Source organism: Amphiura filiformis, chromosome 1 (assembly GCF_039555335.1).
Source record: "Amphiura filiformis chromosome 1, Afil_fr2py, whole genome shotgun sequence".
NCBI classification, from domain to species: Eukaryota; Metazoa; Echinodermata; class Ophiuroidea; order Amphilepidida; family Amphiuridae; genus Amphiura; species Amphiura filiformis.
This window is the reverse complement of record NC_092628.1, coordinates 44,619,058-44,636,776: the sequence shown is the minus strand read 5'-3', so window position 1 is coordinate 44,636,776 and position 17,719 is coordinate 44,619,058. Positions and strand designations below refer to the sequence as shown.

The following is a 17,719-nucleotide window of genomic DNA, read 5'->3' as shown; positions in this document are numbered from 1 at the left end:
TAGCAGGTGAAATGAGGAGAGATGCCTACAAACGCCCCATCATTAACTACAAACAATTGTTCCCCATCTTTACCCAGGGAGTGTCGGTCTTTAACGCGGCACTTTGATGCGCCTCAGTCGTAACCAGAGTAACCCGATCTACCCATTAACCAGCCCGCTTGTGTTTCATGGTTTGTCGCAACATTTCGTCTAATCATAAGCCCACGTCCAGACCAGCGACCAATCTTCTCTGATTCATGAGGCTTTTGGTTGCCATGGTAATTGTGTAAGATAACCCTCCCGTGCATCCTTTTTTATGTCTTCCGGCCGACCATGATCATGATGAGAGACCCTTTATTTTCCCTACTGTCTGTCTATCCATAGAAGCAGCTGATTCCAGCGACATCATAGCGAATCAGACGGACATGACAATTAATGCTATCCCATAGTACACAACAGTATTCCATCACAAGTTTGAATATGAGTCAAAATATGCTAAGGTGTTATAAAAGTGAACACAGGGGTCAATTTCTAAACTTGGTTATTTTTCTCTGCAACTAACTTCATATGATAGTGTACATAATTAGCTACAATGATATAGAAAGCAAAATATAAGTTGTTGTACATGAACTTCAGATTTTATTTTTTTCGGTTTGGAACTTCAACCTTGCGTACGTCAGATTTGACAGACAAAATATTTCAATTTTTGTGGCATAAATAATAAATTTATCATCAGGAGGTACTCTTTTGCACTTATTTTAATGTAACAAATATAGTTCTTATGAATAAATGTCAAAAAACAATCCAAAGAAATAAATAAATAGTTCTAAATGTCTTTGAAAATTGGTTTGTGGTTCATACGACTTACAAAAAGGTAAGGTACAACTACAATTAACCTCATTACAGCCACTGGATATCAAAGAATATTTGTAAATTTTTGAAAAAGGTTAAGTATAACATGTTTGCAGAGTTTAAATGAAGTTTAAAGATAGAACATAGTAAATAAGAGGATTAATTCAGATGTGCTTGACGACGTCAGTTTGACGGACACACATGTGCGTCGTCAGATTTGACGGACACACATGTGCGTACGTCAGATTTGACAGACAAAATATTTCAATTTTTGTGGCATAAATAATAAATTTATCATCAGGAGGTACTCTTTTGCACTTATTTTAATGTAACAAATATAGTTCTTATGAATAAATGTCAAAAAACAATCCAAATAAATAAACAAATAGTTCTAAATGTCTTTGAAAATTGGTTTGTGGTTCATACGACTACAAAAAGGTAAGGTACAACTACAATTAACCTCATTACAGCCACTGGATATCAAAGAATATTTGTAAATTTTTGAAAAAGGTTAAGTATAACATGTTTGCAGAGGTTAAATGAAGTTTAAAGATAGAACATAGTAAATAAGAGGATTAATTCAGATGTGCTTGACGTACGTCAGTTTGACGGACACACATGTGCGTACGTCAGTTTTGACGGACACTTGCACAATTTAATATCACAAAACCTGGCCAATATTAGAAAAGACATTGAATTTTAAAAAGTGCAGGTGTGCTACAAATCCCTTGCTTAAAAGGAGCTGTATATAGTGTGATTTGGCAGATTTACTTGAATTTTCTAGCCTAGATCTGCAATTTACAGTGGGCAATAAATCTGTCCTCCTGATTCTATATGTGATCGCACTCCTCCAAACTCAATCCCTTTTCAATGACCAGCTTACAATAAGTGTATTTGCCTTTAAGTTCCGAGTATTACATGTAGATGTACATTGCATGGTAAATTTCACAAGTTTGTTATTACATAATAAGAATTCTTAACATATAAGAATTAAGAATTCATGCTTTCCATAGTCAATTTTTTCAGAACCTATCGTGCCATAGATTGCTGACTGGACATGTACATGTAGGTAAGTTATATCATCCAAGTTGCTCCATTTTGCAAACAATACAGCCAGCTACTTTAACACCAATCTAGAATCACCATGAAAATGTGGTTCAAGTTGTTCCAATAATAATAATGGAATTTGTACAATAACATTGTTTGGTTTTAACTTTTTTTTTTCTTTCTTTTTCTTACACAGATAAGTCAACTGTAAAACAAAGAAGACACTCGCTGGTCACAACAATATGAGTGCATTCATCAGTCATAAGAACAAATAACTTATTTACACATCTATGTGCTATAGTTAGCAAGTCAAATTTACCCAACCATTTAGGTGTATACAACTAAGCACTATGTTAAGCCGTGCATGGCAGTGTAATTTAAAGTTCTGCTGCAAACTTGAACTGTCCTCTGTTGCTGATTGGGAATGGGGCAGAAAGAGTTCTTACAACCTTGTGTGATTCATACCAAAGAAGATCTGCGGGATCTGGCCACTTCCAGAACTTGCCAGCTTTCTCTAGGCAATCGATTTCTGTTTCATCTCCTACAATTTGTTTGACTATCCCAGGATAATACATTCCCTTATATTCGGCTAACACCCAGTCACCAATTCTCCACTGCTTATCTTCATAATCTGAAAAATGCATGAAAAATAATTGTAATATAATGTACAATATAATATTATTCTTATACTTGTAGAGAAAATATATATTTTAAGTGTACATTGATATGAAATAAATGCATGTGTAGTAGTACTTGTCATAAATATGTCAATCTAAGATTACTGAAGACAAATCTTACCTCAGCATCTACTTAAGAAAATGTTTCATGCATCTTTGAACTTTGTAATCTAAAGTTATATAATAAGCATATATTTCATAAAGGTTCCTCAAACAGACTTGTCATAAGTAGATACTCATTATATCACAATATGAACCAACTTTTAATCACAGGGTGTACAAATTTACCTGTCTTGTGATTCTGCACTTGATTAGTGAGAGATGCATCCAGGTCTGGCTCAGATTCATCCGATTCGTCACGTTCACCTGAAATAGAGCAAACATTAAATGCCAAATAATGTTACTTAAGCAGGGAGGGTTGATAGCATACTGTAAGAAAGAAATATACTGCAATTGTGATTAAAAGTAACATTAAGTTAAGCACAGGAAAATCGCGATTTCTGAGAGTAAAATGCGCTGGCCAGTTTCTGAAAATGTGCTATTTTGAGTAATTTGCACATTTTTTAACAAAATGCGCAATTTTTCTCCCCCAAAAAGTTCAAATACATGCAATATTAAAATTTTTATTCTTTTTTCGTTCTATATTTTTATGAGTTTTTTTGCGGCTCTCTATTTTCTATACTTTAAATAGCATGGATTGTGTTGCAGGTCATTGTGGATTCTTTGATTTTTGTAAAAACTTCAGGTTTTTGCAAAGTTAGTACTTGAAAAATGGTTATTTTGGTAAAATCTTAAAATTTGTGGTCGGACCCAAAATGCGCGATTATACCCAAAATGCATAAATTCCTGCGCTTTTTTGTGCATCACACATTTTCCCTGTCCTTACATTAAGTCTTTGCATTTATACGCATTACACGTTTTTGTAGGTCATGATGTTATCAGCAATTTTGTATTAACAAGTTTCCACTTTGTAAATAATAAATTCAACATGTACTGTTAATGACATTGAAAATAAAAACATTTCTGACATACCTTGCAACTGTCTGAACAAGTCTTCAATACTTTCTTCATCAGGGGAAGGCTTATCTGCACCAGGGGAAGGCTCATCTGCACCAGGGGAAGGCTTATCTGCACCAGGGGAAGGCTCATCTGCATCAGGGGGAGGCTCATCTGCACCAGGGGAAAGCTCTTCTGCAGTGTCATTTGGGGAAGGTTCTTCTGATGGTTGGTTTTCATGAGAAGTGGGTATTTCACGATCCATCTTCAATACTTGTCTCTGCCACGGGTTAACGTAAGTTGCATTGGCACAGTTGGTTGGGGACTTGAAATGCACCCTTCACAGAAGCACCCCAGTAAACGAAGTTTTTATCACACCTGGCTTACACACACTTGATGGCATGAAAGGCACGGGTTCCTGCTACTGGCTTCTTAACTTCTCGTTTTCTTTCTCTTTGGATTTCATTTCTTCTGACGAAGAAGAACGACGGCGTTGTCCCTTGCAACTTTCTCTTGACAGTTCTTCTTTACAGTAGGTGTACATTTCTTCTGCTGTATTAATCACAGCTCTTCTCGAAACAACGGCTCTCCTGACTGCACTTTTTACCACCCCTGAAACCCCATCGCTAGGCCCCTTTCCATGCCTTGATCCGAAATATAGTCTTTCAAAGTCGTCGACCCCATAATCCTCTGTGGCATAGCTTATGTCACCAAATGGGCCGCGGGATTTATATTGACAGCCGCAGCCGTCCGTGTACTCAACTATGTGTTCCAAAGGAAGTCCCCTACTTTCCTTGAGGTGCTTTACAGCGACCTCTTCGAAATGATGCACTGCATGGAAATCGTGCCCTAAATCTTCGCTTATGAAAACCATCGCCTCTTGGACTATGTGGGACTGAGTTGCATCAGAGTGCACACAATTATAATAGCCAGCGATAGGGTGAACAGTCACTTGTTGAGTCGCCCAATGTGCAGACTGTATTTCATCTTGAGATAGGCATCCATAATTTTCTGCAAAATCCAGTACCAGCAAGGCCCAGTTCTGTGGGAGCTTTGTACTAATTTCTGTAAACATGTCCTGCTGCCAGTTAGCAACAAATACATGCTTGGCTAGAGTTTCGGTTTCATTCAATAGTTCTTCCACCAGCTCGGATATGGTCTTTCTCTGTGTGATCAGAACTTTTTTTGCTTTTGTTTTCCCATTGTGTTCATAAGTTTGAAGTGCCCACTTTCGCCACTGTACCATAGAGTCACCATGAGCTGCTATCAGTGGTGTAAATCGGTTACGCAGCTTTTCAGTTCCACATTCTGGGCAACTCCTGTTTATGCAGTCAGGTTTTGCATAGTTGTCACCGTCGTTCTTTGGGCACATTGATAGACCAATTAGCTCATACTTATTTTTGACTTTTATGTCTGGCATCTCATACACCTGAGCAGCCCTGTTCAATGACTCCAATTTAAGCAGAATATCAGTACAGTACTCACAGAGACATTGATTAAGTTTATTTCTGTGTTGAAGGAGGACATTTTCAGGTCTCAGCTTTTGAAACAACGAGCGACTAACAACGGTAACATGATCTGGGTGTTCTTCCTTCCACATTGTGTATGCCTGATCAATAGAGACTTCCATAACCCTTCTCTGTGTCTGCTGTTTCACTGTTCTCATGTACGGCAATTCCCTCGATACCTTCGGTAATCTGTAAAATGACTGTATTTCGTTAATCACCTCCATGCTTGTAGCATCGCTTCGTCTTTTCCGCGACTTTGACATCATATCCTCATCAAGTGATTTTGAAAGCTCCGACAGGTAATTGGGGCGCACATCCAATTGTTTGGCTAAGTGACTTTGCATACGGTATTTCTTACTTATTAGATTTGCTCTCACCAGTAGTCGCTCTCTTTAAGGGAAGCGGAATCTTTTTTTTCTTCAGTTCTTGGACTCTCCTTTTTACACTGTCTGTCATGCACTTTCCTAACTGTAGGGTTCTTTTTTGCACTTAATACACCAATACCACGCCTTTGCAATGCAGCTTGTTTCCTCGGTGTTGTGTGCTTTCCTGACACAAAGTCTTCTACTATGGACGCCTTAAATTTTTCTGGATCGTTTATTGGAAATCGCTCCCACAATCTCTTGAATGCCATCCGTTGTGCAGACTTGGATATGAAACCACTAGATGTCCGGGGAGGAGTGCTATTGACTGGACATTGCTTTCCTTGGTTTTCCTTTCGCTTTTCACTTCTCCTTTTTGCATCTATTTCCCTTGCTCGCTTCTTCTGTTGTGGGTTCATCCTAGCTCTGCGTTCTTGTTGTTTAATCCGATTATATTCAGTTTTTTTTTTTTTCTGTGCGTAGTAAGTACTTTTGACTTTTTTTCCTTGTGTTGTACATTTTCCTTTGGCAGATTCTACAGCTCCTTCAGAGAGTCGTTTTTCATAGCGTTGTTGTCGAATACGGCCTGTTTCTCTATCTCGTTCTCTTTGCTTTTCTGTTCTTTTGGCTCGTCGTTCACGTTGACGTGCAGCTTCCGATGCTAAAAACTTTTTCCTTGCTTCAGGATCTTGCTTTAATTTTTCTCGCCTATTTCTAGCCCAACGTGCAGAAGATGTAGAAGGTGTATGTGCAGAAGATGTAGAAGGTGTATCTTCATCATTTTCAGGCTTAATCATTCTCACGCTCGCAACATCACACGGTTTTTACGATTGAAACTCCTCATCCGAATACTCAACACCATCTTGACAACACTAGCCTATATTAAAAAAAGGGGGGAAAAAGGTAAGTGTTAGAACACAGGGCGATTCTTTAACCCACATTACCACAAGTGTCACTGCTTTTTTTAAAATGTCAAAACAAATGCAAAATGATGTGATTGGACGCCCTGTGTCTACTTTTATTGTATTTTTTACCCACTTCCCAAGCAATATAAAATAAACCTCGCCATGTGAACATCCCCACCAGAGGCTCAGTTTTTATTATGGAGCCCAGACTACCCACCACTAAGACCACTTTACTAAGACCTATCAGAACCATTCATGTGAACACCCCGCTGGAGGATCCGCTGAGTTATGGAGCCCGGACTACCCACCACTGAGACCACCTTACCAAGACCTATCAGAACCATTCATGTGAACACCCCGGTAGGTTGACCTACAAAAGGAAAAAAAAAATGTTTGTGTTTTTAATATGCATAGTGATAATTTGTGTTCATGCCATACTATGAACACAAATTATCACTTTGCATATTAAAAACACAAACATTTTTGTAGGTCAACCATGAATGATCCTAGCATTTAGTACTAGGTCCAGGGACACTCCAAAACCGAAAAAAATTTTAAAAAAAAAAAAAAAAAAAAATTGTTTTTTTTTTTTTTTTTTTATTTATTTTTTTTTTAAACCGAAATTCCAGAGCACATAAAAATCTGGAAATCCGGATAAATCCGGAAGTGTGACATCTCTGCAAGCCCTATCAGAACCATTCATGTCACCACCCCCGCCGGAGGCTCTGTTTTCGAGTTATGGAGCCCCGACTACCACCGAGACCACTTTTCCGAGACCTATCAGAACCATTCATGTGAACCCCCGCGGCTGGAGGCTCCATTTTTGAGTTATGGAGCCTGGACTACCCACCACTAAGACCACCTTACCAAGACCTATCAGAACCATTCATGTGAACACCCCTGCCGGAGGCTCCGTTTTCGAGTTATGGAGCCCCGACTACCACCGAGACCACTTTTCCGAGACCTATCAGAACCATTCATGTGAACCCTCGCCGGAGGCTCCATTTTGAGTTATGGAGCCCGGACTACCCACCACTGAGACCACCTTACGAGACCCCCCAGGCTCCGCTTTGGAGCTTAATAATTCAAGACTCAAACAAATTATGCACACAACCCCCCAAAAAAAAAAAAACCTAAGCAGCCCGATTAATTTCAAAAGAAGTCCTCATTATTTTTGTTTATGGCAGAAGTGGCTTTATACGATAAGGCTATAAGCACAATTGGGCTACTAAATCAGGAGTTTGGCAACCCTGTTGAAGCGAGTGAGCCAATGATCAACAAAGCCTGGTGCACCACTAGACTTGAGGTAGCGCAAAAAAAAAGAAGATTGGAAAAACTGTCCTTGGCTGGCTTGGCTTGGTGCCGGCGCACGTGGCACGCCTGTCAACAATCTGACGAGCGTGCAGCACATCTGTCAACAATCTGACTAACGTACACGGAATAAGCTTTAATTTTTGTTTACACCAGTTTAATCACAAATGCGTTCGTTAAAGCACATCGTGTATATTGGGGGTTCTAAATCTAGCATCTTGGTGGAGAAACGACAACAATATCTTTAGCGAGGTAGCAAATATCAAAGTTTAAAAATAAAATGGCTGTCAAACCCTGACGCACGCCCAGAAAGTCTGTAAAAATCTAACGCACGCATGCAACGTGTCCGTACATAAAAGCATTGGTGCGAGTATAAACACAAACATCCTCGAGGCAAAGCCCCGAGGCAGTGCGTAAATCGTGGTTTAAATTACTCTAATTTACACATGGACTGGCTCAGTTTTGTCTATATATACCGATTTATCAGTTGTAATATATTTTCAAGGAAATTTATACTCACGCACGCCAGAATAGTCGGTCGTCAGGTTTGTTGACAGACGCCACTATGCAACTTGTCATGCCGCCATTGCTTGTAATTTTGCCAAGAGCTGATGACGCTCAACATCCGGGCACCTATTACATCATGTGACGTTGTATTATAAAGGCTGGTCTGGCTTTGAGCAAGAAATATGGTCGTATCTTAAGTAACGCCAGATTTTGACAGATAGAAGGAAGAAGTTTTTAAAACCATGATAAAATCAAAACAAATTGTAGCCTAAGAAAAAAATGAATATAGTTCAAGACAAAATGCATTTCGTTATAGGTTGACCATTGTGGTTTTCATGGTAGACACTGTTTAGTGAAGTTACGATCGTTTGTAACTGAACCACGAGTTTGACAGACATACCTGACGTACGTAAGGGTGAATTTCAATTTGTTTTATTTATAACATTAATCTTACTTAGGACCACGATATTTACATTTTTGTAAATTATTTTTATGTACTTTTGACCCACCTATCATGTAGTTCTATTGGGAATCACAATAAAAAAGTATGAGCTGTTAGGAAAAAGACGTCATTGAAAGTAAAAAAAATCAATGATGAAAAACGTGGAATTCAGAAAACTTTTTTTTTTTTTTTCAAATTTTAATGAAAAGATCGACTCAAAACTGTGTGTGTTGTGTCTTTATTAGTTATTTTTGCCTCTGAACTTACAAATAAATCAATTCCTTACTCATAACATTAAGAAAAAAAGAAATGAAATAAGCATATTTCTTTGGTTGTAAAATAACGCCTTAGCATATTTTGACTCATATACATGTCTTGATACCAGTACATTGGGCTATTCCATTTAAAATCCACACTACCCCTGTGGAAGATTTAGCTTAAGTCTGCCACAGAGGGAGTATGAGTTTCAAACAGAATAGAAATTTGGGTAACTTCCATTTGAAATACTCACTCCAGTTGTGGAAGATATAGGTAAAGCCATAATACAGGGGGGGTGTGAGTTTCAAAATGATTAACCCTAACCAATTACATTTGAAAAACATACTCCCCTTGTGGAAGATATTTCCAAAATCTTCCACAGGGGTAGTGTGGATTTCAACTGAAATAGCCCATTTCAGTCCCACTATGTCACAAGAAACAAGTGTTTTACTTTTTGCAGACTTGAAACAGGGTGTTTATAAAAAAGGAGGAAAAAAAGATGAAAATGCTCAAAATGCTTGAAAACAGTGTAAAATTGGGGTAAAATGGCTCAAATTGTGCTGAAAATAAAAGAAAACATGTCAATTTAATCAACATAAAAAGCTGAATTCCGTTAAAAAGTGGAAAAGTTTCAGACCTGTTTTTGACACAATTTTGATATCGGTTTTAAATTTGCAGAAAGAACGGAAAACAATGGTTTTTGTACCCTCAAGAAATAGATGACCATAAAGATAGACAAAAAGATGGACAAGTTTCATTGTAAAGGAGGCCACTTCCCCACTCACATTAACCATGAGGCTCCACAACAAGTAAGGCTAAATTTTAAAATATTTGCTAAAACTAGTTCGCCAAGAGAAATTGCATAACACCATCAAACAAAAAAATGCAGGGCAATTCAAATTTTTTTTCATTCAGGTGAATTTTTACACATGAAAGAAATTCTTGCTTATCCACACATTGTCAATACATGAAATAAATATTAGGAATTATACCCGCATGCGAAGCATGGACGGGTATATTGCCATCCTTGGGTTTCATCTTCTTCTCCTCCTCCTCCTCCTCCTTCTCCTCCTCCATCAAACACATCATTCTGTCAAGGCTAGCGTTAAAACTACAAAGGCCCTGGGGCCCATATGTGGTACACTTATGGGCCCTACCCCATCAGAAGTGCCTTTTGCCCATCTTGGCCCCAGAGGTCAAGGTCACGGGCCCCAGGGGCCCAAATGTTAAAATACAAAGCAGGCCGTTTCTCATCAAATGAAGCAGCCTCAGGGTCCTGAGTTGGAACACTGATAGCCCTAGGGGTACTCTATATTTGCAAATGTACAAGAGCCCCATATGTTATATATTGTGGGCCCCAAGGGCCCAAATGTTAAAATATGGTGCAACAGATTGACAAGCCTAGCTCAAAAAGTACAAGATCACTAGGACTCATAAGTGGCATTTGTATGGGCCCTAAGTTGTAGATGTGCCTTTTGCCCATTTTGGCCCCAGATGTACAAGGCTAGGGGCCCCAGGGGCACAAATCTTAAAACAAAGGGCCGGCCGTTTCTCAGCAAATAAAGTAGCTACAGGGTTCAGATTTAGTACACAGATAGGACTTTAGTATATATTGTCATATGTATATATAAGTCCTATATGTCACATAATATGGGCCCCAGGGCCCCAAACGCTAAAACATAGGGCCGGCCGTTACTCAGTAAATAAAGCAGCTACAATGCCCAGCTTTAGTCTACTGATAACACTTGAGAATTATACTTCAACATATGTAAATGAGCCCCATAAGTCAAATATTATGGGCCCCAGGGCCCCAAATCTTAAAACAAAGGGCCGGCCGTTTCTCATCAAATAAAGCAGCTTCAGGGCTCAGAGTTTGTACACAGAATGCACCTGAGAATTATATTGTTATATGTACATATGGGCCCCATATGTCACATAATATGGGCCCCAGGGCCCCAAACGCTAAAACATAGGGCCGGCCGTTAGGCCTACTCAGTAAATAAAGCAGCTACAGTGCCCAGCTTGAGTCTACTGAGAGCACCAGAGAATTATACGTCAATATATGTTCACGAGCCTCATAAGTCAAATACTATGGGCCCAGGGCCCCAAATGTTAAAACAAAGGGCCGGTCGTTTCTCATCAAATTAAGCAGCTTCAGGCTTCAGAGTTTGTACACAGATTGCACCTGAGAATTATATTGTTACTAACACCCACCCCGTACATGTAGGACTAAACAGATCCACAGAGAATAGTGTAATTATAATATAGATGACACCAACGTTAAGTCTATTCCAGTTAAATTACATACCCATTGCCTGTTCCATTTAATTTACATACTTCCTCTGAAATGGCCCCCAAAAAAGGCTGTTCCGTATAATTTACATACTCCCTCTGAAATGGCTGTTCAATTTAATTTACTTACTCCCTCTGGAATAGTTTTCCCCTAATCATATTGCATAGCCTCACTGTGAATAAGAGAGACTGACCACCTGGGCCCCCTGGGAGGGTACTTTTTACAATTTCTTTATTTTAAGTGCTACGAGAGTGCAACCTACATTAAATTAAAGCTTGTGACTTGGACTTTCACTTTTTACACATTTTCCGTCCAATTGGGCGACTTTTTATAATATCTTTATTTTAAGTCCTCAGCAAATAAGGACTCTAAGTTTGGGTACACCGATAACATGCGGGTATAGCCGTATTTGTGTGCAAATATATAGCCTTCTAGTTATCTATGCCTGTGGAACAGGGCATAGATATTCTGCTTATGCTCTTTAGTCTTCTCCTTTTCCTTCTTCTCCTTCTCCTTCTCCTTTTCCTTCTCCTCCTTCTCACCCTTCATATTAACAGGGCTATCTCCAAAACTACAAGGGCCCCATGGCTCATATTTGGCACACTTAATGGCCCTACCCCGTAGATGTGCCTTTTGCCCATTTTGGCCCCATAGGTCAAAGGTCACGGGCCCCAGGGGCCCAAATGTAAAAATACAAAGCATGCGTTTCTCATCAAATAAAGCAGCCTCCGGGCCCTGAGTAGGTGCACTGATAGCCCCAGGGGTACTCTATATATAGGTATACATGAGCCCATATGTCATATTTTGTGGGCCCCATGGCCCCAAATCTTAAAATAAGGGTCAACAGATTGACAAAGTTAGCTGTAAATCTACAAGGGCACTGGGGCTCACGTGTGGCACACCTATGGGCCCGAACTTGTAGATATGCATTTTTCCCATTTTGGCCCCAGATTTTTAAGGCTAGGGGCCCAGAGGCCCAAATGTTAAAACAAAGGGCCGGCCGTTTCTCAGCAAATAAAGTAGCTACAGGGCTCAGATTTGGTACACAGATAGGTTTTCAGTATAGGGTTATGGAACAGCCATTAAAGGGACACTCCGTTTTGGGATTAAAGGGGTATTCAGATTTTTGGATTTTTTTTTTTTTGGATTTTTTTTTGTATGGAACATGTTTGTTGCATTATTTAAGGAGGAGCGCCCTCTACCGTTTACACAGCTAATGCAATTAAAGGGCTATTATTTGATTTTTAATTAATTAATTAATTTTAATTTTTTTTGTTGGTATACTGATAGCCCTTTTAGAATATGGGGTGTCAGTGGGTGTTAGGGTGATTGGAACAGCCATTAAAGGACACTCCGTTTTGGGATTAAAGGGGTATTCAGATTTTTTTTTTTTTTTTTTTTTTAATTTTTTTTTGTATGGAACGTGTTTGTTGCATTATTTAAGGAGGAGTGCCTCAAGCGTTTACACAGCAAATGCAATTAAAGGGCTATTATTTGATTTTTAATTAATTAATTTTTGTTTGTTTGTTGGTATACTGATAGCCCTTTTAGGATATGGGGTGTCAGTGGGTGTTGGGTGATGGAACAGCCCTTAAAGGGACACTCCGTTTTGGGATTAAAGGGGTATTCAGATTTTTTTATTTTTTTTTATTTTATTTTTTTGTATGGAACATGTTTGTTGCATTATTTAAGGAGGAGCGCCCTCAAGCGTGTACACAGCAAATGCAATTAAAGGGGTATTATTTGATTTTTAATTAATTTATTTATTTCAATTTTTTTCGTTGGTATACTGATAGCCCTTTTAGAATATGGGGTGTCATGATGGATTAAGAGTGTCATGGTGGTTAAGGGGGTTAGGGTGGGAAACACAGGCATAGATATTCGTGTTTGGTCAAACACAACTGTGCCATCTAGTTCTCCTTCTCCTCCCATCAAACACATCATTCTGTCAAGGCTAGCGCTAAAACTACAAGGGCCCCAGGACCCATATGTGGTACACTTATGGGCCCTACCTCGTAGATGTGCCTTTTGCCCATCTTGGCCCCAGAGATCAAAGGTCACGGGCCCCAGGGGCCCAAATGTAAAAACACAAACCATGCCGTTTCTCATCAGATGAAGCAGCCTCAGGGCCGTGAGTTGGTACACTGATAGCCCCAGGGGTACTCTATAAATACAAGTATACATGAGCCCCATATGTTATATATTATGGGCCCTAGGGCCCCAAATGTTAAAAATATGGGGCAACAGATTGACAAGCCTAGCTCTAAAGCTACAAGGGCACTAGGGCTAATATGTTGCACATGTATAAGCCCTAAATTGTAGATGTGCCTTTTGCCCATTTTGGCCCCAGATGTACAAGGCTAGAGGCCCCAGGGGCCCAAATGTTAAAACAAAGGGCCGGCCGTTTCTCAGCAAATAAAGTAGCTACAGGGCTCAGATTTGGTACACAGATAGGTTTTCAGTATTATATTGTCATATGTACATATGTACCCCATATGTCACATAATATGGGCCCCTGGGCCCCAAACGCTAAAACATAGGGCCGGTCGTTACTCTGTAAATAAAGCAGCTTTAGGGCTCAGAGTTAGTACACAGATTGCACATGAAAATCACATTGCTATATGTACATGTGAGCCTCATATATTACATTAAATGGGCCCCAGGGCCCCAAACGCTAAAACATAGGGCCGGCCGTTACTCTGTAAATAAAGCAGGTTTAGGGCTCAGAGTTAGTACACAGATTGCACCTGAAAATCACATTGTTATATGTACATCTGAGCCCCATATATTACATTATATGGGCCCAAAACGCTAAAACATAGGGCCGGCCGTTACTCAGTAAATAAAGTAGCTACAGTGCCCAGCTTCAATCTACTGATAGCACTAGAGAATTAAACTTCAACATATGTCCATGGGCCTCATAAGTCAAATATTATGGGCCCCATGGCCCCAAATGTTAAAAGAAAGGGCCGGTCGTTTCTCATCAAATAAAGCAGAATTTGTACACAGTAGCACCTGAGAATTATATTGTTATTAACACGCACATACCCCCTCCCCCACCCTACACACGTGGGACTAAACAGACATATCCGTATTATAATTATTAATATAATAATTGGAAATACCAGCGTGAAGCGTTAAGGCTGTTCCAGTTAAATTACATACCCATTGGCTGTTCTATTTAATTTACATACTCCCTCTGAAATGGTCCCAAAATAGGCTGTTCCGTTTAATTTAAATACTCCCTCTAAAATGGCTGTTCCATTTAATTTACATACTCCCTCTGGAATAGTTTTCCCCTAATCACATTGCATAGCCTCACTGTTAATAAGAGAGACTGACAACAGCAATCTATGGAGAGACAACTCCCCTGGCAAGGGACTTTTTACAAGTTCTTTATTTCCAGTGCTACGAGAGTGCAACCTGCATTAAATTAAAGCTTGTGACTTGGACTTTCAATTTTTACACATTTTCCACCCAATTGGGCGACTTTTTACAATTTCTATATTTTAAGTCCTCAGCAATTTGTACACAGATAGCACCTGAGATTTACATTGTTACTAACACCCACGCACGCACCCATCCACCCCACACACGTAGGACTAAACAGACAGACCGTATTATATCATAATTGGAAATACCAGCGTGAAGTGTTAAGGCTGTTCCAGTTAAATTACATACCCATTGGCTGTTCTATTTAATTTACATACTCCCTCTGAAATGGCCCCAAAAAAGGCTGTTCCGTTTAATTTACATACTCCCTCTGAAATGGCTGTTCCATTTAATTTACATACTACCTGAGTAAGAGAGACTGACAACAGCAACATATGGAGAGTAAGAGAGACGACTCCCCTGGGAGGGGACTTTTTACCATTTCTTTATTTTAAGTGCTACGACAGTGCAACCTACATTCAATTAAAGCTTGTGACCTGGACTTTCACTTTTTACACATACAATTTCTTTATTTTAAGTCCTCAGCAAAAAAGGACTGTAAGTTTGGGTACACCGATAACATGCGGGTATAGCCGTATTTGTGTACAAATATATAGCCTTCTAGTTTGACCTATATTCCTGGGAAGTGAATTTTGCCACCCCTGTGCAAAAAAAGATGTGTTATTTGTAAAAATCCCAGGTTTAATTTCCCTGATATTAGAGATTTCACTTCTTTTTTTACAACTACTGTGCACAATTAATTATATGTTGTTTTCTTTATGAATAATAAATCCTTCATGTTTTTGTTGTTTATTATGTCAATGCAACTATTGGGTTGATCTGTGTCTGTCATTTCCCAGCTCTTTGGCTGCCAGTGCTTCTTGCCTTGTGCATTCTATTTTTACTGGACACAGATCATCTCCATGTATTTTAATTTTAGATAACTTCCATGATGTGTGATTTGATTGTATGAACAGTAGTTGACTAAGAGCTGGGGGCTGGTGGTTATTTTCTTTGAACCAGCGATGTAACTTTTCAGGAAATCTCCTGGGTTTGTTTTGGCTTGGTTCTTTCTCGGGCATTTTCATGCTTTTCACAGGAGTTTTTCCATGGCTTATATCTTTGTAGTGTGTCTTTTTCCCCCACCAGTCCCAAGTACAGGGAATTTTTTTTTTAAAATTCAATATTTAAAAATTTTAAAAAAATCCCAGGTTTAATTTTAATGGATATGGGATATGGTTAATAATAATGTCCCTATATTCATTAATTGGTAGGTTTATTGACCTCAGATTAAATACAATTTTCTTGTTGAGAGAGTTAAATAAGAAAGGCTGTTTTAATGTGACTGGTCACATACGAATATCCGCAATGCATGATGGGATATGTTTGACCAACCTGTAATATCACATATTAGTGAGTGTCAAACTGCTACAGGCATCTTTTTCCACTATGTTTTTGTCTTCTGGTATTCATATGGTCAGTGAGTTATCACATCCTGATTTTTAAGGTTCAGTATTTTCTATTATTGTGTATTTTTATAAATCAATTGAAAATGCATCTAAAATATCTCAATTTCAATTGAATCCTCTGTATGCAATGCATCAATTTCACCAGGCGGACATCATTCAGTGTTAAAATTAGAATGCAGAAATTGTCAAATGTTTACAGGGAAGCTACTGCCGATATGACTGAAAATGAAGTAATTGCGTAAATCTGGACTACAAAAAAGCCTGAAAACTGACATCCCTGCAAGATGAAAAAAACCCAGAAGAAAGCACTCAAAGACAGGCAAATCCATACACAGAAAGATACCAAAGAGCATGATCAGCAGTGACATCCGCAGGTTATCAAAGGAGGCCACAGGTTTCGATCACCCCCCAGACTGTTGATAAATTGTCCTTTATATCATCAGATCTTTCATAACACCGGACACTGCTTTTTGCTATCGTAAGTTAAAGAATACATTTTTGATTTATTTTATTAAAGATATTTTGAGGAAGGCAAGGTACAGAATATGGATACAACTACGAAGACAGACTACCAGCAGAAACACAGCCTAACTGGCTATGTATCATTGAACCATCAATATCATCACCACACACACGACAAAATTCAAAATAGCAAATTGTTTCAGATCTAAATGAATTGTCTCTGCGGTTTCCAATCAATAAGAATTGTCTTGACCAGTTTCACCTGATTCATCATGATCTATTTAGCATTGATCTCTTCATGCCATACAATTTTACTCTCTCAATAAATTTCAAGCCATTGTTCACTTGTTATTTCCTCTTCTTTTTTACAATGTTACTTTTTTCCCAACATTCAATACATTAGAACATTTTCACAACCAATTCTTTTAAAGTCACAGTTCACTAGACCATATATTCCTGAGATTCTTGTACTGATTCTTTGCATTCATGGTAATCAACCTCATCCCCGAATCAACATTATAATCACACTGATAATAACAAATTGCTGAACTGTGGCATCTTGAAAGAGACTATACAATGTCATATTATTTTCAAAATGATAAAAAAGCCTCATCAACAAGAACCAAAGGTCAATAATGTTGTAATATGCACTACTTTACAACCTGTGTCTCTGAATCTTTGGTACTTCACTTCGATCCACAGAATGTAAAGCAAATTTATATTTACACATAATTGAATGTATGTTTAAGAACCTTGACAAAAGGATTGAGACTATTTATGTCACAGTGCACAGCCTTTCTGTGCCACCTGTTACTTTTCCATCTTGCGAGAAAAGAAAACATCGGCAAAAAAGATTGAATACCACTTTGAGATGTGTTGCCATGGTAACGATGAAGCGTTTCCTCTCGCTTCATCGCCGCTGCTTTCCTCATCCAAACTAAGAGCAAGGAAGCTTACACATCTGCTAAGGATGTGGTTTTTAACATTATGACCTATGCTTGGTTGGCCCTTGTTTCAGTGCCGCCGCTTCTAATTACCATCCAGACACATTTGGTCACATTCAATATCATTATGTAATTTTTTTTAAGGAGACATTTTCAAGTCGAATCGATTATGGTTAGTTTCATTCATACTGCCGACAGGTTAATCATTTTGGTGAGGATATTGTAATTAACCTTTTGAGTTTTGGTGATGAAATGTTGTTGAATCACAGGAACAA

The 17,719-nt window shown here is 38.7% G+C and overlaps 3 protein-coding genes across 3 annotated transcripts in view; all 3 read right to left on the bottom strand.

The window, feature by feature from the left end:
* LOC140160713 (cytosolic carboxypeptidase 6-like) overlaps nucleotides 1–17,719 on the bottom strand; it is a 230,224-nt gene that overhangs the window by 164,333 nt on the left and 48,172 nt on the right. The gene's annotated exons all lie outside the window — the stretch shown is intronic.
* On the bottom strand, nucleotides 1,894–3,902 carry LOC140147533 (uncharacterized). The gene is made up of 3 exons (XM_072169318.1): nucleotides 3,588–3,902; nucleotides 2,844–2,921; nucleotides 1,894–2,509 (listed from the first exon to the last, which is right to left on the bottom strand). The coding sequence occupies exons 1-3, from the start codon at nucleotides 3,814–3,816 to the stop codon at nucleotides 2,256–2,258; spliced, it is 561 nt and encodes a 186-aa protein (XP_072025419.1). The 5' UTR covers nucleotides 3,817–3,902; the 3' UTR covers nucleotides 1,894–2,255.
* Nucleotides 3,944–5,439, bottom strand: LOC140147525 (uncharacterized). The gene has a single exon (XM_072169308.1). It carries the CDS (start codon nucleotides 5,401–5,403, stop codon nucleotides 3,973–3,975), a length of 1,431 nt encoding a protein of 476 aa, XP_072025409.1. The 5' UTR covers nucleotides 5,404–5,439; the 3' UTR covers nucleotides 3,944–3,972.

Excerpts from the sequence above, each read along its gene's own strand:
- LOC140147533 (XM_072169318.1), bottom strand. The coding sequence starts at position 3,816 with ATGGATCGTGAAATACCCACTTCTCATGAAAACCAACCATCAGAAGAA. Across the intron at positions 2,922-3,587 it reads CTTGTTCAGACAGTTGCAAG|GTGAACGTGACGAATCGGAT; the intron begins GTATGTCAGAAA and ends GCTCTATTTCAG. Across the intron at positions 2,510-2,843 it reads AGTGCAGAATCACAAGACAG|ATTATGAAGATAAGCAGTGG; the intron begins GTAAATTTGTAC and ends TGCATTTTTCAG.
- LOC140147525 (XM_072169308.1), bottom strand. The coding sequence starts at position 5,403 with ATGCAAAGTCACTTAGCCAAACAATTGGATGTGCGCCCCAATTACCTG.